The sequence below is a fragment of the Trichoplax adhaerens genome, genomic scaffold (assembly GCF_000150275.1).
Source record: "Trichoplax adhaerens TRIADscaffold_7 genomic scaffold, whole genome shotgun sequence".
Taxonomy (NCBI): Eukaryota; Metazoa; Placozoa; class Uniplacotomia; order Trichoplacea; family Trichoplacidae; genus Trichoplax; species Trichoplax adhaerens.
Window position 1 is genome coordinate 4538791 of NW_002060949.1, and position 19151 is coordinate 4557941.

The 19151-nt window shown below is 34.1% G+C and overlaps 4 protein-coding genes across 4 annotated transcripts; 1 reads left to right on the plus strand and 3 right to left on the minus strand.

Annotated features, from left to right (window-relative positions):
* Window positions 1-593: 593 nt before the first annotated feature.
* On the minus strand, window positions 594-3728 carry TRIADDRAFT_58298 (uncharacterized protein; the record flags this gene model as incomplete). The annotated part of the gene is made up of 4 exons (XM_002114421.1): window positions 594-1359; window positions 1722-1963; window positions 2730-2936; window positions 3498-3728. The coding sequence occupies 4 exons, from the start codon at window positions 3726-3728 to the stop codon at window positions 594-596; spliced, it is 1446 nt and encodes a 481-aa protein (XP_002114457.1).
* Window positions 3729-5706: 1978 nt separating this feature from the next.
* TRIADDRAFT_50536 (uncharacterized protein) lies at window positions 5707-10707 on the minus strand (the record flags this gene model as incomplete). The annotated part of the gene is made up of 14 exons (XM_002114422.1): window positions 5707-5914; window positions 6046-6154; window positions 6279-6489; window positions 6584-6634; window positions 6702-6791; window positions 6868-6957; window positions 7092-7379; window positions 7456-7754; window positions 7870-7967; window positions 8046-8342; window positions 8473-8711; window positions 8877-9216; window positions 9425-9537; window positions 10639-10707. The coding sequence occupies 14 exons, from the start codon at window positions 10705-10707 to the stop codon at window positions 5707-5709; spliced, it is 2502 nt and encodes an 833-aa protein (XP_002114458.1).
* A 1205-nt stretch (window positions 10708-11912) lies between these two features.
* TRIADDRAFT_58300 (uncharacterized protein) lies at window positions 11913-13967 on the plus strand (the record flags this gene model as incomplete). Its single annotated transcript, XM_002114104.1, has 2 exons — window positions 11913-12379; window positions 13427-13967. The coding sequence occupies 2 exons, from the start codon at window positions 11913-11915 to the stop codon at window positions 13965-13967; spliced, it is 1008 nt and encodes a 335-aa protein (XP_002114140.1).
* A 1389-nt stretch (window positions 13968-15356) lies between these two features.
* TRIADDRAFT_58301 (uncharacterized protein) lies at window positions 15357-18440 on the minus strand (the record flags this gene model as incomplete). The annotated part of the gene is made up of 7 exons (XM_002114423.1): window positions 15357-15761; window positions 15872-15910; window positions 16428-16504; window positions 16659-16753; window positions 16991-17064; window positions 17174-17229; window positions 18371-18440. 7 exons carry the CDS (start codon window positions 18438-18440, stop codon window positions 15357-15359), a joined length of 816 nt encoding a protein of 271 aa, XP_002114459.1.
* Between the last annotated feature and the right edge of the window lie 711 nt (window positions 18441-19151).

Consider the following 19151-nt stretch of genomic DNA (forward strand, 5'->3'; position numbering starts at 1 on the left):
AAAATACTGGTATGTATGAGTACATCCATTCTATCAAATTTACGCTCTTAAAATTGCTATCGGAATACAGTAATAAGACAAATTTCTCCTCCCCAAAAATAGCAATTATTTAGCGAATAAGGCTAACTGTAAATATTAGAGTGCTCTAATTCAGGAAGAAAATATTGTAAATTGATTATTTTACTTGTGCAGTCATAATAACGCGGTATACGCAAATAATTAACAAAATAGATAATAAAAAATTGACAAATGTGTATATATATATACAATGTATATGAATGAAACGCATAGAAAATTTCAAATATTTCTATACAAAGACAATTTCATTCTTGTAAACGCCATCCATAAATTATGCGTGCTGCTATAATTGTTACAATTCGTGAGTGTGGTCGCGTAAGTATTATACTGTAAAGTTACATTCTGCAGCCTCAACAGTTAAAAGTAAAACAGAGGCAAAAGTCAGAAATGCTGTATCATTCTTTCTATTATCCTTCTAATTTATTTTGTTAAAAAACTTTTGGCCAATCTTTTATAGAATAACAGCAATAAAATCGCGGTATTATTACTTCAGTAATTAAAATTGACTGATGATATTACCCTTTAGTACATGTTTTTGCAATTCTTTTAGTAGGCTGAAAACTTTCGATAACCTCTTCTATACTTTTATCCTTTGTCTCAGGTAAGATGAAATAAACCGTGAAAGCAACAATTAGGCAGATACTGCTGAATATCCAAAAAGAACCATTACTACCAACAGAATTAACCATATAAATGTAAATGTAAGACATGATAAAGAATAATGTATAAGAATATGCAGTTAGATAAGGTATAAGATTTCTTAAAAGACTTTTCGGTAGAATTTCAGGCAAGAGCACCCACGATACAGAAGCCCAGCCAAATGTGACAGAGATTGAGTATAATGCACCCCCTGCTACCGATAGCCAGTCTATTTGATAGCCGGGTATATTCATATGTGAAGCAGCTGTTTGAAAATATAAACCAAATATAAAACTTCCAACGCACATCCCTATGCCTGAGATGATGAGAATGATTCGTCTCTTAAAATGATTAATTAACGGTATTGCTAACAAGGCACCCAGAACTCTGGCAAAACATATGCCAAGATTGATTTTTAAACTAAAATCAAACCCCGCTTTAATGTAGATCAATGGACTATATAATAGTAAAATACTTGCTCCCATTAGCGGTACAAACGAAATGATAGCAATCAAAGCCAGAAATGGTCTTAACAGTGATTGTAAGCGTAACCGCCTCCAAGTAATGCGCTCACTTTCTTCAATCTCTTGTTCAATTTTTCTTATTTCTATTTCTACGTCAACATCTTGTCCATGCAATTGCCTATTAGTTTCAATGATGGAAAGGTATACAAAAGGTTATTCAACATTTTTTAAAGTATTTCATCCAGTTAGTATGTAAGTTATAGTGCAACTACAATGAGTATATTGATATCAAACATCTTCTGAATGTTCAACTAGGAATAATAAATCAAAGGTGCCAAATTTACTGTAATTAATTTATAATTTTACTATTATGATTTCATAGCTAGCTAAGATATGCATAATATCTATTGCCACCCACACATGGAACGATATAAATTATAGCAATATGAAATATTCCATAAATTTAGGCGTGATGCCTACAACTTAGGATATAAATGATAACAATAATAATAATCGGATTTATTAAAATATATACAGAACCTTAATGCTTTAGCTGCAATTTGTGGTTGGCCCTTTAAAATAAGCCATTTTGGTGATTGTGGCTGAAGGGATATTCCAATTGCATTGATCAAGGAACACGATGCACCTATTAGAGCCAAGTATCTCCAATGTAAGACTAAGGAGAGGCCACCACATACAGCACCTCCCAACATTGTTGCGACAGCCAGAGTATGAAGTAGAGGGCGCCTACTTGTCTCTGGTGAAACTTCTAACATATAAATCTAGAATTGAATCATTCCAACATATATATAGTACTATAGTCAATAGAAAGTATACACCAGCAATGAAGGAAATTGATTATCTATTTCTAAAGGTTTTAAGTTTTACTACAAATAGCACTTGCATTACGGTTACTATAATAGAAGTTTGTGTTAACGATAGAACATATTCTCTGTTAAAACTTAAAGACGAAACATCAATTTGTAATTCGTCAACATCCGGTTTAATATTTTTAAGCAATAATGTATGCTCGTGTATTGTAATGAGTGTCTATCGTAATGGCTATTTCAGCGATCTCCAGTAGTAGGAGAAAGAACGAATGTGTCCGGAATATTCTGTAACATACGCGTAATTCAATTTTTACTGCATTTTCCCTAACAAGTCTACCATGGCTGTATTCTATGCTATTTTTGTATACCGGTATAGAGCGAAATCGATGAATGAAGAAAAATTAAGGGAAAGAATTTGCTTCTTTCATTTTAAGTTAGTATGTGGTATAAACGGTAGTTACGAAACAAGCCGATAAATAAATATATGGTATAGTATATACAACTGGATTAGGATCAGAATTAGATACTATCTTGATTTAGATTATAATTGATGAGTTTAATATAGTTCATATTGGTGACTAGTCAAAATTTTTAAACTTTTAAAACTATTTATTAGTTTTAGTTATACCAAGTAGAGGGCATCGTTTATTTTACAGCTAAGCACCAATAGCAAGGCTAGTCTGTTTTATAAGACTCTCCTCGTGTAAATTTAACTTACTGTGGCTGCTGTAGTTGTCGTCCCAACAGCAGTGCCAACCATAAATCTTCCGCCAATTAACCACGATGGATTTGTTCCATAAACCATGAATAGCCAGCCAAATAAGTGTGGAACACAAGATAGAATCATCGTTGTTCTTCTACCTATCTGGTCTAGGAAGAAGCTAGCTATGATGGTGCCAATTGCCATCCCTAAGAAGATGATGGCCTAAGAACAAAAAAAAAAGGCTTATTATAATTATTATTGCTTATTGTAATTGTCAATAACGTTAATTTATTGTCGCTATATCGCAATTGATCTAATACTACCGTAGGTTTTAAGACTTTTTTATTCTATTCGTTCCTACATTTTACGTTATGTTCAATAGCATTTATAATACGATAAAAATCTCAAAAGCAACGTTCTTCAGTGCGAATTGCCTCTTGATAATTTAAAGAATAATCACGACACAGAAATCTCTATATTAAGCGCTACCGTAGATATCCTGTTTACAGTAAACTATTCACTTTGTCTAACCGATCTACAAAAAGTTTTCGTAGAAAGGATCAAAGGTACTTTATATGCTAAGAGGGCAAAAAAGTAAAGTAATTGTTTATGATATAGTAGAGAAAAATCAAAATAAAATCAAGAGTCAATTTATTTCGTTCTGAAAGTAGTTTAATACTGAATGTTAACTAATGTAAAATTTTCGGTATGATCATTACTTAAAAACGGGAGTTAATCATTCTTGTCAAGGAATATACATATTAGATTGAAAATCTCCCTTACCGAATACAGGTAAATCGCACTTTGTGACATCTGCACTTGAGCAGAATAATCTTTTTCCATTAATTTAGGTATAACAGGAGCTGAATAATGAACTGCATATCCTTCTAGTAGACAAGTACATAATATAATTGTTACGATCATCCATATCGACTGGCGGCAACAAGTGTTTTGATGGATGGAAAGATCGTGTCCTTGAATATTTTTGTTAACGAGGCGATCGGTATCCGACATTTTTATCGATCACTGTGATATTAACTAGATGATGTAGTAAAAGTGAGCATTTTTAATAGTAGTCTAATTTGATGTAAAATGAATTAGTGTTCTTATATCGCGCCGATAGACCTTTGGAAGTTATTTTCGTTGAATGAGAAAGCTTTATCTAATGGGAATTTTTATTGTCTCTAGCCTGCAATAGTCGCTGCGATACTATGGAAACGTAGGGTAGGTAAAACCCACTGTATTCCCAGTACGGCCTGAAAAAATTAAAAGCGTACAGTACGCCCATCCGCATATTTTACAACTAATGAATAACTTTTTCCCTTCTTGGGACACATACGCGTATACTCGTATATACTATACAGTACTCATATCACATACTGTACATGCAAATATACACCATTGTCATCGTTTTCTTTCTGTACATGCGAATATATGACAAGCTAAAAAATGTCTTATACGGTATTTATACGGAAACATACTATAACACGAACAATAGTTGTCCTATTTGTATAGGCCCATAAGTTTTCCTTTGAAAGTTTTTCACTACTCGTAAATTTGATTACTTTCGAAGTAGCATTAACGAAGTTTATTTATTTCTGTAGTCATACCAAAGCTTACGATTAATCGATTTGTTCCTTAAGTTATGTTTTCTAGAATTACATCATTTACAGTATACGGGTATAAATGATTTAGTTCTAGAAAAAAATAGTTTGAACGATAATTTATATCATTTGATCTTAATCTATCCAATGATCAATCAATCGTTATTATGCAAATCTATAAACTATATACGTAGTCTATACTTACTTTCTACATACAAATATTTATTGAATGAATAATAACGCAATCCGTAATTTAGTGTCTTATAGCGGTGAATTATGTTAATTTACGGTACCGTACGTATGAAGAATCGGTAGCCGGACAGCAGTTCGAGCGTTCAATCTGATTAATTAATGAATGAATGAATTGCCCAGGCAATCTTATAATGGTTCACAGGGATTTATGTTCCAAGCTCTCGTTCAGCGAGTACATTAACTATTCTTAATCATTTAACTACCTTGGTAGTGATTAATGCCGATTTATAAGAAACTAAATAGCAGGTAATCATACATGAGTATACAATTATTCAGCAAAGGGATCTTATACATGTATATGCAACGTACATTCGTATTTATAGTTACAATGTACTGCACTGATGGATAAATTCGATTCTTATTTTAGTTATATACTCGTACAGTACTAATGTTCAAGATTGAGAGCCAAGAGTAGGTAGATATTTCTCCTTTTGTCGTTCCTTCAATCGCTCGGCTTCGATCTGCCGACTAGATGAATTAAATTCCAAAAGAACGCTAAATGCAATAAATTTTCTAGTTCGCACTCTTACTACACTTATAAACTTATTTTCAAGAAACACACGCACCACCTATTGCACAGTCTGCAACAATGAACGCGGATCAAAGTTTATAATTCACTAGATCATTATATCCGTACACGCACACATGTATTCTTAAAGGACAATGTAGCTATTGATAGAGGTTTCCAAACTTTTCGTAAGTTGCGAATGATAACATCTAACGATCATTCAACTTCATATCATGAAAATACCCACGTGAATTTATTATTTACATTTTCAAAAATACACTTATAATCTAATTATACTGCGTTAATCATTCAGGATATCAATTAGTTCATCATGGGCGTGCTAAAAAATCACATTTTAACCGTATGCTAATTGAAAGATAAAAGGATTGCTACTGCTGTTATTACCAGCTCGAGACAATAATACTTACAATATTTAACTTAGAATCTTAGATTAAATTATCATGACATATAGTAACCATGGCACATATACTTTCTTGACCGAGCCGCTTATTTATAAGCGACAATAATATTGAAGACGAACATGGTCGATATCTTTACTACCTAATCTACAAATCGCAGTGGAATGTCAAAGGAAGTCAACGTGTTTACCGATGTCGACAAAAACATTTTAAATTAAATAGACGTCATCTTTGTCGTCAATCATAATTTTGTTGTCATTCTGCATAGAATGTAAAGCCTGTGACATTTCCGTGCCACTGAACTTTTCATCCTCATTTTGTTGATTGTTTACCCTACGACAAACTTCCTCGCGGCTTAAAAACTCAACGTATCCAGTCATAAATACAGCATTCAGAGCAGTTTCAAATATCTTTAACCTGTTTAATATAAAGAAGTTTTTTTAAAAACTAAAAAATCCCAGATTATATTCAAGACCGTAGCTAAATGTAAATTTTCATAAGTTTCCTATAGTGATGTATAAAACGAAAAACAAAGACGAATTCCATACCTATCACTAGATATTGGCTCCTGTGATTCTTCTTGTGTGTCGCCATCTTCTTCGGTTGCGCCTGATTGCCCCTCGGTACGCACAGCATTACTAGGGGATCTCGTTGAGTCTGGTTTTTAATTAATGTATATTGACAGTTAGATTAGAAATACGTAGGCAGAGCATGAATCTATCATCGTTACTATCTTGAATTGGTGGATATACGTATATAAAGTTTAGAATGTTTTACTAACCAATTCCTTCCATTTCGTTATCAAAACTGTACGGGTCATAGGAATCTTTCTTTTGCGAACTAATAGGTGAATTACTGTCAGAATCTTCATCAGAATCTTCATCGGATCTTTTCCTACGACGACGCTTTCTTTTGTCTTGTTGGCTAGGGCTCTCATCATCATCCTCGTCATCTGAGCCTTTCGTGACTTTACGCTTAGACTTTCTTTCAACCTATAAACGGAACGTAAATCTTCAATATCTCTAAAAGAATCATCAATATAGCTAACGCCATGTTGTCATCGAAATACGCTCTATAAGGTATTACCTTCTTGAAGTATGCATACATAATAGCGTCAATAGCAAATTCTGCATCAACCTAAAGATTAGAATGTTGATATAATCTTTAAGATATAACAACTGAAAAAGAGATAATATATTCTTACCTTATCAACCGTTGGACTCATTCTTGCTTTTGCATGAGCAGTAGCAAATCGAATCATGGTTTCTAGACTACGGGCAGTGACTGGTTGCGTCTATAAGGCAATTGTCTATAGTAAGTATTTCGTATGCAACTGCATGATTATATCTAATTCGCAGAGCACGCTTTACCTTAGCTTTGGTAGAGTCATATTCTTCGGTATTGCGTAGCTTAGAATATTCTTCAGCAATTAAGGTAGTAGCTTGCTGCGTTAAAGTAGGCTGAAAATAAAAATTGATCTCGTTAGAGAACGTACAGTATACTAACCCATTAGATTGTACAAAGAGCATAATAATAACAGTACGTAATGCTACAGCCAAGGTTAACAGTTAAAGTGAGGTATAACAGAAAATACCTTAATTTTCTTAGCAACGTGAATGTATTTTATAAGAAAGTCTTTCGAAACAATCTTGTTCTTGCCAGTCATTCGTTTGGAACCATGTAATAAATTGTCGTGTTTTTCATATATTACAGATTTACCACTATTATCCTTGGATAAGATTTCTTCGTCCGGATCAGTAGTAGCTAACATGTCGGCAGATTTATCGATACTTAAGACATCTCCATCCTGCTCACCAGGAAGACGATACCGATGCATTCGAAGCACATGCTCGGATATAGCACGATCATTATCAGGATCCGCCTAATGCAATAGGGAGTTTAGATTATGTACTCCATAAAATTACTAAAAATAGAGAGGTACATATATTATGACTAACCTGGTCAAGTACTACGAATATCAAATCAAATCTTGTTAACAGCGAATCTTGCATTCCAATATTGTCCATCGGTGGTTTAAACTCGTCATAGCGGCCATACACTGGATTAGCTGCTGCCAATACACTACATCTTGCGTTTAACTTAGCATGAATTCCAGCTTTAGATATGCTAACACGTCCTTGTTCCATGACTTCGTGGATGGCTGTACGATCAATATCGCTCATCTTATCGAATTCATCTATACAAACAATACCACGGTCAGCGAGGACCATTGCACCAGCTTCCAAGCGACGCTCACCTATCATATTCAATCCAAATTACGTATTAATTATATTATATAGGAAGGATTTTAGCTGTACAAATGCATATTTAAATTAAGCCATAGGGAGAGTGCAAAGTAAAACGACTTTTACCAGTTTCTTGATCAGTAGTAACAGCTGCAGTGAGACCTACGCCAGTAGAACCGCGCCCAGTAGTAGGAATTGCACGTGGTGCGATATGCAAGACATACCTGAATAACGTGATATAGTACAACGATTAGAAGTTATGACGATATTTAAATAAATTCTTCGACTTGATATCCTCTTACCTTAGAAGTTGAGATTTTGCAGTTGAAGGATCGCCAACTAAAAGTATATTGATATCGCCACGAAGGCGTGTTCCGTTTTCTAGCAATTTCTCGCAACCACCTAACAACATGCATAGGATCGACTTTTTGATATAGTCATGGCCATGAATTGATGGTGCAACTGAATTTGCTAGGATATTAAATACTCCTTTTTGATTTTTTTTGCTAAAGCGTCTAATCTGATCAAAATCCGCCTTGTCCAAATTTGGAATGACTTCTTTCGTTAGCACTAGGACGTTGTTTGCAATTATAATCGTTCTAATAGAAAACAATTTATTTTATGACCGTTATTATGGAATGTATCAGATTACATTCAGTGTAAGTATAGTTTTGATGTTCCTAGTATTAAATGAAAAAATTGATTAATTTGCACTTTATTAATACTGACCTAAAAGTACCATTAGTATAACCATTTTGTTTATTAGGTAAACATCGGTATATACCGATGACCTGAACTCTATCACCAGGTTTGCATGAATCTACTAAATCATCATCCAATACGATATCAATAGATCTTGGTAGCTGTCCCGCAGGAGCTTTTTCAGGCATTTCTTGTATCGTAATGGTTTGATGATCTTTATAAGTTGATAAGCCGTACTCTGTTTCCAAGGGGTTATTATCATCGTCCTGATTGAAGAAATACAATAAAATTATTAAAATTTGGTATATTGCAAATACACATATATAGAAATTTAAGGAAATGTTAACAGTGGAACAATCTTTTTAGACTTCAATTCGAAAACGCTTCTAATAAGTATAGTTAGCTACGTAATGGACGTCGTAAAGTTTTACCCTAGTTGGATAGACCGCAGCCGATGGAAATGCATCAAGAGAGGTCAGGTCGGTATAAGTACGCTCAATAACCTTTTTAGTTACAGGACAATAATGCACACTCCTAACAACTTTAGGTCTAACAAGCGACATTTTAGTTACTATGCCTTCCACACAGACCATATTACCAAGGAAACGTGCTGATAAAGTGCGGGGTGTAACGTGTTTGGCACCAAAACTGCCACGGAAGCCAACAAATAAATCGGGATGTTTGCCAACGTATGAAGGATCTACCATCTCTAGAAATTGTTTCAAGGCTTTCTGAAATGCAATAATTTCATCTACAGCATCCTCTAGTATCCTAGAATAAAATTTTGCAACATACGGTATCTATTATAAGCGACAGATACATTAAATTAATTTAAAATACTGTATTAATAATTCTATAATTGGACTATTTGGACGTTAGTAGTAAAACTGTCGGAAAATGATACTTTCTATAGTAGTGTATCGTTACGATCTCAGTATAGAGTATATCCTATTAGGATTGTGTTCTCTAATTACTTTACCTTGATGCACGTCTAGGCCTTTTAACACGTAGGTCATTCATATTGACGATCAATCTTTGCTGGCCTTTATTAATCATGTCTTTAACCATATTGTGATAAGCTCCCGAGTCAATCTATATGCCAAGAAAATCATATTACTGTATCAGTAAAAATATACAGTAAATACTTTAAATTATTTTTATGGTAACTATTGTGATCAAAGTGATGGTCACATTACAGTTCATATATTTAAATATTTAGCCCTTTTTCGCCATGTACTGTACTGTACAACTGAATCCTCAATCAGTCTAACTGGGAACTGTATTATCTAGATCTACTGTCAATGTGATTTGAAATGCTTGCATTTATCTGCCCGGTTATGAACGTTAGCATTCAGAAATTGTTTAGAATGAAAAAGTTTACCTTACTTAGTGAATGTGAAGTTTGTACATTATCCTATGCAATGATGTTACAGCTTAGGGCCTGCATGTTACGCAGACTACAATATATATCCGTTCCATCGTACGGCACTACAGTTGAAAAATTTTCATTTGCTATTGTGAAATTCAAAGTTAGCAGCATCCTACATAATAAGAGACCAACCTACAGCACAACTAACTACACGCGGATAACATCTAGTAAAAGTAAACCCGATCAATTAAACTATGGCAGCACCATTTGACTGTCACTGAAATTATCCCAAATTCTTAGACTTTCACAGATTACTGGAAAGAAGCCTCATAGTCCATGATGCAGTATGATCTGTTCACAAAGTTTGTTGCTGTATGCTCATTGCCAACGAGAGTAGAATTGTAATGTACGTCATCTTGTAGTGCTAGGAAAGTAACGCTTCGGTGCGGCCATTTCAAAAGATGTCACTAAACTGCTTGTTAACGTCTGGCCAGCTCAATCGCTAGTCATGGCAGTAACTTAAAAATACTAATTCATATAGCAGGTGCAGTCTAACTTAGCAATCCTATTAGCATGTTTAATTTTGAAAGGTCTTTGTTCTTTCTACAGTAAATATCATCAGTACTAGACTAAAAATTGATACAGGCAAAAGAGACCGAACCCTAGCTTCAAACTAACAAATTGGATGGACTAGTTCAACAAGGCCACTATAAAACGAGCTATCGATGCGCCATTATGACGTCTTCTTAAAGCAAGCTCTCTAAAAAATTTCAGCTTGATATCATCAACTTAAGCTAAAATGTTAATTATACTTCCATGCTTACATCGTCATCTAAGAAATTGACATATTCCTGTTGTATAGCGTTTCTTTCGTTATCAGCGGTAATATCCATGATGCAGCCGGTTGAAGTTGGACGAACACTTGTGTTTTGTGTGTGCTAATTTTGATGGGGCAAATGTATTAATATAATTCGATATAGCAGTCACCTATTGCCATGCAATAATGACCAACTTTGGCTGTCAGAATGGCAGAATTAACCTTATAGAACTGGTAAGGAAAGCCCAAAGTAAAGCTAGAGATAAATGTGAAATGCGATCACCTTGTGGACTGGATGCGGACCTTTAATTAAATGACTCTTGATTGTAAGTGGATGTATGGAGATGAAGGAAAAGATTGCGACGTCACTTGATCGATTCGATAGGCACCTTGGTGCACAACAAGAAGTGCTGATAGTGAACTTGATACAGTCTAATCCTTGACTAGTGTATCATGTTCTCTAAAGTCTTGATTGAGTATGAAGTATTCAACATAAGGCGATGTCTGGAAGCGAACTATCTCGCATCAACAAGCATCCAGCGATCCATTCTTCTCTTCGCGCCAAATTGAGTACCACGTGAAGATTAATCCAATCAATGATGGCCAAATAAACGCAAGCGCAGTCATTACACGGTGACCTCCTATTTCTGACTCAATTCCTGTTATTGTTTCCCGCCATCTAATACAATCACATCACGTGATAGGAGTGCTATACAAGCACCTCTTCAAGTGTCATGTCATTGGTTGAATTGATCTGGCGCAAAAATTAAAAATTCAAGACCTAACCACCAATTGCAGGAGCCTGCTGGAGGGTATAAGTTTGGTTGAGATTTGCAAATATATCGAAGAGAGTCGTGATTAGAATGCTAAAATTTGGCTAGATCATACTCAAATTAACTGGCAGGAAGGCGTTGAAGACAAGAATAATTTATCTTTGATAGAGGGCTTACTGGATATAAGTATAGAGGTTTGTAAATTGAGTAAACGTACTAGGTGAGCGACCAAATTAGCCCTTCCTCAGGCTTTATGTATGAACGCTTATGGGATAGTTTCCTCAACGATTAATACACGTATATGAATTATTTTCAAGCTATCCTATTTCAGAACGACCCTTGAAGTAGCAAATTATCATCGTATTAAATAGCTGATATCAAATTTTCAATGTAACTGAATTAATACGAAAAGAAATTGTATTGAAAAATTTTAATATTGGATTACTATTAATATTATTAATCGAAGATTGGACGTATATTACCTATTGCATATTAAGTTAACGTAAGGATGACCTCGAAATCTATCGACGATAGCCATAGTAAATATTCCAATGCAAATGAAAGCATCGATCGTCAGCAACACTGTCAAGACATAGATGATGACGTGATCGATGAAGAGAGTCATCACCAGTTGGTCGATGCTATTACACCCATTTATACTGCTAACTCGATGCAAAAAAATTATTATTATAGTACTAGTACACCTGAATGCTTTACACCGTCATATGTTGAAGACAGTTTCCATAAAAATGATTCAAGTAAGCGCAAACTAGTGGAATCGGAAATTGCAAGTAGTTGCTTGTCTTTCCGTGACAGCGGATATAACAGTCAAAGTCAAGAACTTATAAATAGCAAGCTTATAGGAAGTCGAATTGGCGAAGAAACCATTGACTTTATTACTGAATTAGCTAAAATTAATTGCTTCTACGTTTGCAACAAGATTATGGCTTTCTTGAATGAAAAGGACCTAGTTAGGTAAAAATTGACAAGAATTTACAATTAATTAATTTTTTCTTATTTGTCATGCATAACCATTGCGTATAGCCGTATTTCCGACTTGTTGATCGCTTGCAGCTAAAATATGTGAGATATCACTTAGGCTTGCAAAAAAGGTGTTTAGTATATCATTGACATCGCTAGAACAGTAAAAATACTTCCAAATAAACATTCATCTTGATTATGCCATACTGTACAAGTAGTTCATGCTAGGCTGACAAGATATATTTGCTGAGCAGAAAATAATACGGCGTACCACGATATCAATATATTCGTATACGTCGTAGTATCTATATTGATTGAATAATTCATGCAAGCGCTCATATACTGTACTATAAATTGCTGTCATAAACAACTCGTTTTACGTATTGCTGTATCGTTGATCTACAGGCGCCCTTAGATAGATGATCACTCCTCTAATTATAGTTATCGAACGAATATGAAGAAATAGTGTAATGTTTCATAATAATATTTAATAACGGTGCCTAAAGTATTTTGAACTATACCAATACTATAGATTGTAGAAAGAGTATCGCCGCAAGTAATGGAGTATTTGGATGACCACGAGGACTATTTTAGTAGTAATCGATGGTTGTAACTATTTACGTATCGTACGAACTATGTTGCTCATTTCGACAGTACATCCTTATTTAGAAAAAAAAATTACCTTTCAATGATATCGTCATCAACTACAGTACGAAAGCATCTTAGTATAACATGTAGAGACTATTACGTATGGTGACGGCTTAAGATTATTGCCACATTTGCATAAAAATGTTGGAAAAGGAGTTACCTTATAGTGTGGTCAATGCAGTAAAAGAAGATGATATCCGAATTAGTCAATCATGACTAATCATGACTGCTTTCATCGTCAAAGTTACAATCGTATAGCATTATAGTAAAAGTTATGAAAAACCTTCTAACTGTGAATTAATTCAAAAATTAAAACGACCATGATAACTTTATATGGAGTTTCTACTTGAAATAATTTTAACAAAATTTTTCTGTTATATTGGACTATTCTAGATTTGCAACTGTGAATCGAGATTGGCGACAGGTATGCTTACAAGATTATATAAGCAATAAGAAACGACGATTGTACCTTAGTCATAGGCGCCATAACAATCTTGGTGTAGAGAATTCTTTGGCTCGCATGAAATTATACAAAACACCTCAACCATTGATGACAACTCCAGTTGGAAATGAAAGAACGCCTTTAAGTGAGATACAATATTCGGCATTAAAGGAAAGTTGTACTGTTAGCAGCGAAAGATTTCAACGCAAGCCAGAAGTTAAATCGCCACTAGAAAGTTATCGTCATTGCCCTGGATGCAGTTCACCATCTTTAGAGTATGGCGATTATAGTCGATGCTCTCAATGTAATTTAGAATTTTGTAACAAATGTAGTAAAAATATGAAATTTCATGATCAACATACTTGTACAGCTAATCTAACACCTGGCCAATACTCTAGTATGCCTCAATCTAAATTGGCTAGAGCACGTCCGAAGGGAAATAAAGCAGTGATAGGAAGTAGTATTGTTAAAAAAAGACTTCGTCGTTTGTGATTAGGTTTATATATTTTCAAAGAACTAGCTGACTTTTATACAAAGGTAAATGATGACAGCAAAATCGTAATTGCTTTCAGTAAATATGCTATTTTCTATTGCGCAATGTTTATAATTATTTATATGTCTTCATAATTATTATCAAATTTTATTGTCAATGGTGATTAATTTAAAATAATGTATCATTTACATTGCATATTTTTTTTTCCAAATAAGGAATAAAGGAGCCAACAAACATAATAAAATGAAATTTTGCAATATTGTAGATATTTCATGTAGTAAATTTCTAAAATAATCGCAAAAGAACGCCTACAGTGCATCAGTAGGTGTAAGTAACATACGTGTCCCTGTATTAGCTGTATCTATATGACATTGTGTCTAACGTCGCTCAATTAGGAAATACAATTTACACCTAGTATTGCAAATTGAACTTGCGAGTATAAATATTTTGCATTATACTATATCTTTCATCAAAATCTCGTTTCCTGAGCAAAATAATCTTAGACTTATATATAGAGACCGATGTACTGTACTGTATACTACCATAATAATAATGAAGGGTATTCGTTCAGCACGATTTTCAAGTGCTAGAACTGTTCACAGCTCAGAAATTCTCCAATATACGGTATAATTAATTCTGGCGATAAATTTTCTAGATTTGCTTTAAACTAGAAGTTAGAATTCATCCATGGGATCTATAGTTATATGACGGACATTTTACAGCTTTCTAAACGGTATAATTGCATACTTTATTATAAGATATTTCTAAATCAATTGCTTTCTCGGTTTAATAGTGAATAAAAGTTTTCCTTTACATCAATATAATGAAATCAACAGACAAAAATCTCCTGATATAAAATCGAGTACAGTAATAATGTCGATACAGCATTAAAGATTGAAATTCAACTAGTAGAAATAGCAAAAACTACAGTTTTGACGCAAGAGCACAATATAGTTATGTAGCTCCGAAATCGTCTCATATTTTGCGCGTACATCAAATAGTTGAGCTGCTATTACTTGCAATATTTTCTGTCAATAAATTAGGCGATTGATTCTGTAACTAATACCTCTTTTTTATGTAATAGTGTATGTATATTAACTTTAACTGTGATGTATTAGTATTATCACAATAACTAAAGATACCTAACTTTAGATCGAAACGGATATATGATTAATATCAGTAGCGGAACGATAGCCGTTTCAGCATGAATTTTTTTATCTGTTCCTAAAAACCATATATATTATTTGATGAAAGAAAATAATCTATATAAACATTAAAATAACATCAATCTTAGTTTGATTCTCAGTAACACAGTAGCATATTTTAAATGTTTCTAATTGCTAGAACGTATACATGTGTATCTTACAATACTGATAATAAAAAACTTCTTAACAGTACTTTGGTAGCGGCGGGACCTCTGGCACGGAATACAGTGTAAAGCTATTAGCTAAGTATTGTTTAGTATCTTCTTCAGTGAGCTCAAAACTTGATTGTATACTCGTTTGGTTATTACCAACTGTAGGCTGGAGTGATTGTGGTGAATGGGTAAAATTTGATGGTTGTTGTGTTGGGCTCATCGTCGATTCTGGTTTTTGATTAAAAAATGAGCGATCTTGTTGAAGAAAGGATCCCATGCCTTGTTGCGTGTTATTACTTGACATGGAAGGTTGTATATTATTGACTGGCGTTTGTTGCAAAGTATTAACAGGATTGAAAGGATTGTTCTGTGAAATATTTGAAGAAAACATGGACTGTTGCTGCTGTTGACCAAACCCACCTAAATTTGGCGTCGTCTATTACGATTGTACAATAATTTCAAATTTTAAGATTTTAAAAGCATAGTAGTAAACAAATGAAGTATCCATAAAAACTTGACTATTTTAATATCAGTATGACGTATGACCTGATTAAATGGATTTTCTGATTTCTTTTCAAAGGGATTCTGAAGTAAATTTTTAACACCTAAATTAATTAGGGAACCGATATAACTACTTCGTCAAAACTGGCTACTAAGGTATAATATTGTAAGATCAATAAAAATGAAGTAATTCACCTGTAGTAGGGAATCCCCCCAAACTGCGTTGGTTATTATTATCAAATCTAGAGTTACTATCGCTTTCGTTAAATTTACTAGATCCAGCCAGCTTAACCTGAAACGTAATTCACTAAAATAAATCTGATATCCCTTCATACGAGATATTAGATGAACACAAATAATTTTAAAGGTATTGCAGATAATCTTACAACTCCGTCTTGGTCATTTTTGGGAATATTATGCAAATATTGTCTCTTCTCTTTTACTTGATTCATTAAATGCATTAGTACAGTTTGCTGCGGATACACAAACAATTTTACTATTAGAATCTCTAAGCAACTGCTAGGAGAGTTTATCTTTCCATCAAAAGAGTTCTAGCGCTAAGTTTATTATTTGCATGATATCGCCTTTATCTACATCTTACATATTGGCCAAAGTTGTTACTGGCATTGGCTACATAAGCCTCCCATCGTATCTCTTCCATTGAATATTCTGGGAATTCTAGTAGATTAATTATTCAATCAATCAGAATTGTTAGTACCAGTTGAGAATAGCACGTCCAGGAAACATCTACTTGGCACTAATATCAGACTTATCAGTGTGCATTTAAAGGAGTGTTTTTGTTTCAATAATTAATATACACGTAAAAAATTACCCGCTAAACAGGCTTTAGTTCCTACAAATGCATAGCAACTTAAAGGCCAGACGAGAGATTGATTTTGTTCGTCTATATCTTTCCTGATTGTTTGCCTATTAATCAATAGCCACGACAATATAATTTCTTATAAACGCTTACTTTTGAAGGATTTAGATATAATGGAAGCAGAAAGTAAATCTGTTTCCTATTTGACTTAGTTTTTACGTTGTAGACTAATAGTAAAACTGATATAATCCTACTTGCTGTAGTAACTATGCCATGAAAACACATCTATATCAAAACTGTTAGTTATAATACATAATAATAAGTACATTAACATCTTCACTTACAATACATTTTGCCTAGTGAAAAGTGAGTTGCCCGCAGCATCGTTCCTTTGATTGTCTCTACTATGGTCATAATTCTAGAAAATAAGAAGAAAAACAAATTACTTTTATAACTGTATATCAATATCCTTCTATTAGACACTAAGTCATAATTAATCCGCATACGCTACAGCTCTTTATGCTTACTCTATTATATGTATAGTTCTCGTTAGGTTTCTGTTGCGTGCCTTTGCTATATCCGCCTAGACATGATAACGATACAATTATAGAATTTCTAAGGTTAGACGAACTGTCGAACAGTAATATATGGCGATCGTAAAACGAAATTCTTATGTCGTCATATACTACTGTATATCGTATCTTCATTACATTACAGTAGTTAAATCCATCAATACTTTAGCAGCATTTTTCGAAGCATTGATAGTTTAATTTATTTAGGCTTATACTACAAATGCTTTAGTAACATCTGATTAGAGACGGCCATCACTACTATCAAGATGTTTGATAATAACGATAGTATTTTAATCGTTCCTCTGAGGTTTTTAGTGTACGCGTACATCTCTCAATTTCTAATCAAATCGGAAAACTTGCAAGTTATGCACCATAGTAACATTTTCACTGTTGCTAAATTATTTCATTACGCATGCAGCGGAAGATATTACATGTCGTGAAAATAGCACTTTTTTACTATCATCCAAAGTAACAATTTATACAGTTCTAGAAATCATCAAAATACCAACGTTAATAGGGTTTAACTCTGATTCATTCAGTAAATGTAAGGGTCGTAGTATAAGAATTTCAAATTGCAATTACATCAATAGCCAATGCATAATATAGTCATGCCAGCTAGAAATACTAATATGGGAAGTATTTCTAGCAGTTTACGGGGCGATTACTGCTGCCTGTAATACTAACTGAATATTTTTAAATGACTAGCTATTCATAATGAATAAAACTAGTTTTCATTTTAAAGTAAATGCTTGGATTTATTACTACAGTGCGAGTATATCATCTACTAGCATAGACTGCCACATTCAAGCAGTACCAATCGATGTACAGCCAGAAAAGGCATCGTATAGCACCTTCTATACCACGCCAACTAGTAGCTATCTGATGCTATCAATTAATTATTTATCTTTGCACTATTCTACCATCAGTCTTTTAAGTAGTGATGTACTGCATACCTAGTGATGAAAAGTAGAGTACGTCGATATTGATTAGCTATATCTAACCCTTGCAGCAAAGTTAGCCAATTTTAACGATTAATGATGAATAAACCCAACGAAATCTTATGATGAAAACGATTTGTATTCTTTTATTAAATCTAAATCCTATCCTAACTTATTCTTCATAGTCCTACATCTTTTGGCTATTCCTACCCACCTGGATGCTCGAATTTGCAATTATTACCAAAGCGGCAAAAGCCTCGCATGTAATACTTACATACGGTCATGATCGAATATTACACGTAGGAGAGTTAAAAATAGGAATTTGCCTAAATCAATTTGTAAATACAAGTGGATAGTAGGCCAGTCTACTACTTTATGTGTTATCCAATGAACTTGCAGCGGCCCAAGTCCAATTAATTATAGCAATAGAGGCAGGGACAGTCAATTAAAAGTAGACATAAGTCACTTTTAGCCCACAAAATCGAAACAAAACTCATCCAGACCTCACCGGCTCAAAGTTCAGGGAAATCCTTTCTGGGTTAAAGCATAGTACAGTACATACTGCACTACAGTAAGTGTTGGATAGCGGTTCGATGTACTGTACTGTACAGTGCTGTAGTCAGTCCAACAAACTACAATACTGTCCGCCACAGTCATCGAAAATCAAAGTACTGTACAGTAAGAATGCTACAGCGCACGCGTTACTGGACGACCGCACAGTACTTTTTTACTTTACTGTACTGTACTGTACTGTACAGTACTGTAAGTGTTGCATAGCGGTTCGATGTACTGTACAGTGTACAGTACAGTAGTCAGTCCAACAAACTACAGTACTGTACAGTACAGTGTACTGTCCGCCACAGTCATCGAAAATCACAGTACTGTACACTGTACAGTGTACAGTACAGTAAGAATACTATAGCGCATGCGCGACCGGACGACCGCACAGTACTTTTTTACTTTACTGTACAGTGTACAGTACATTTCACCATACT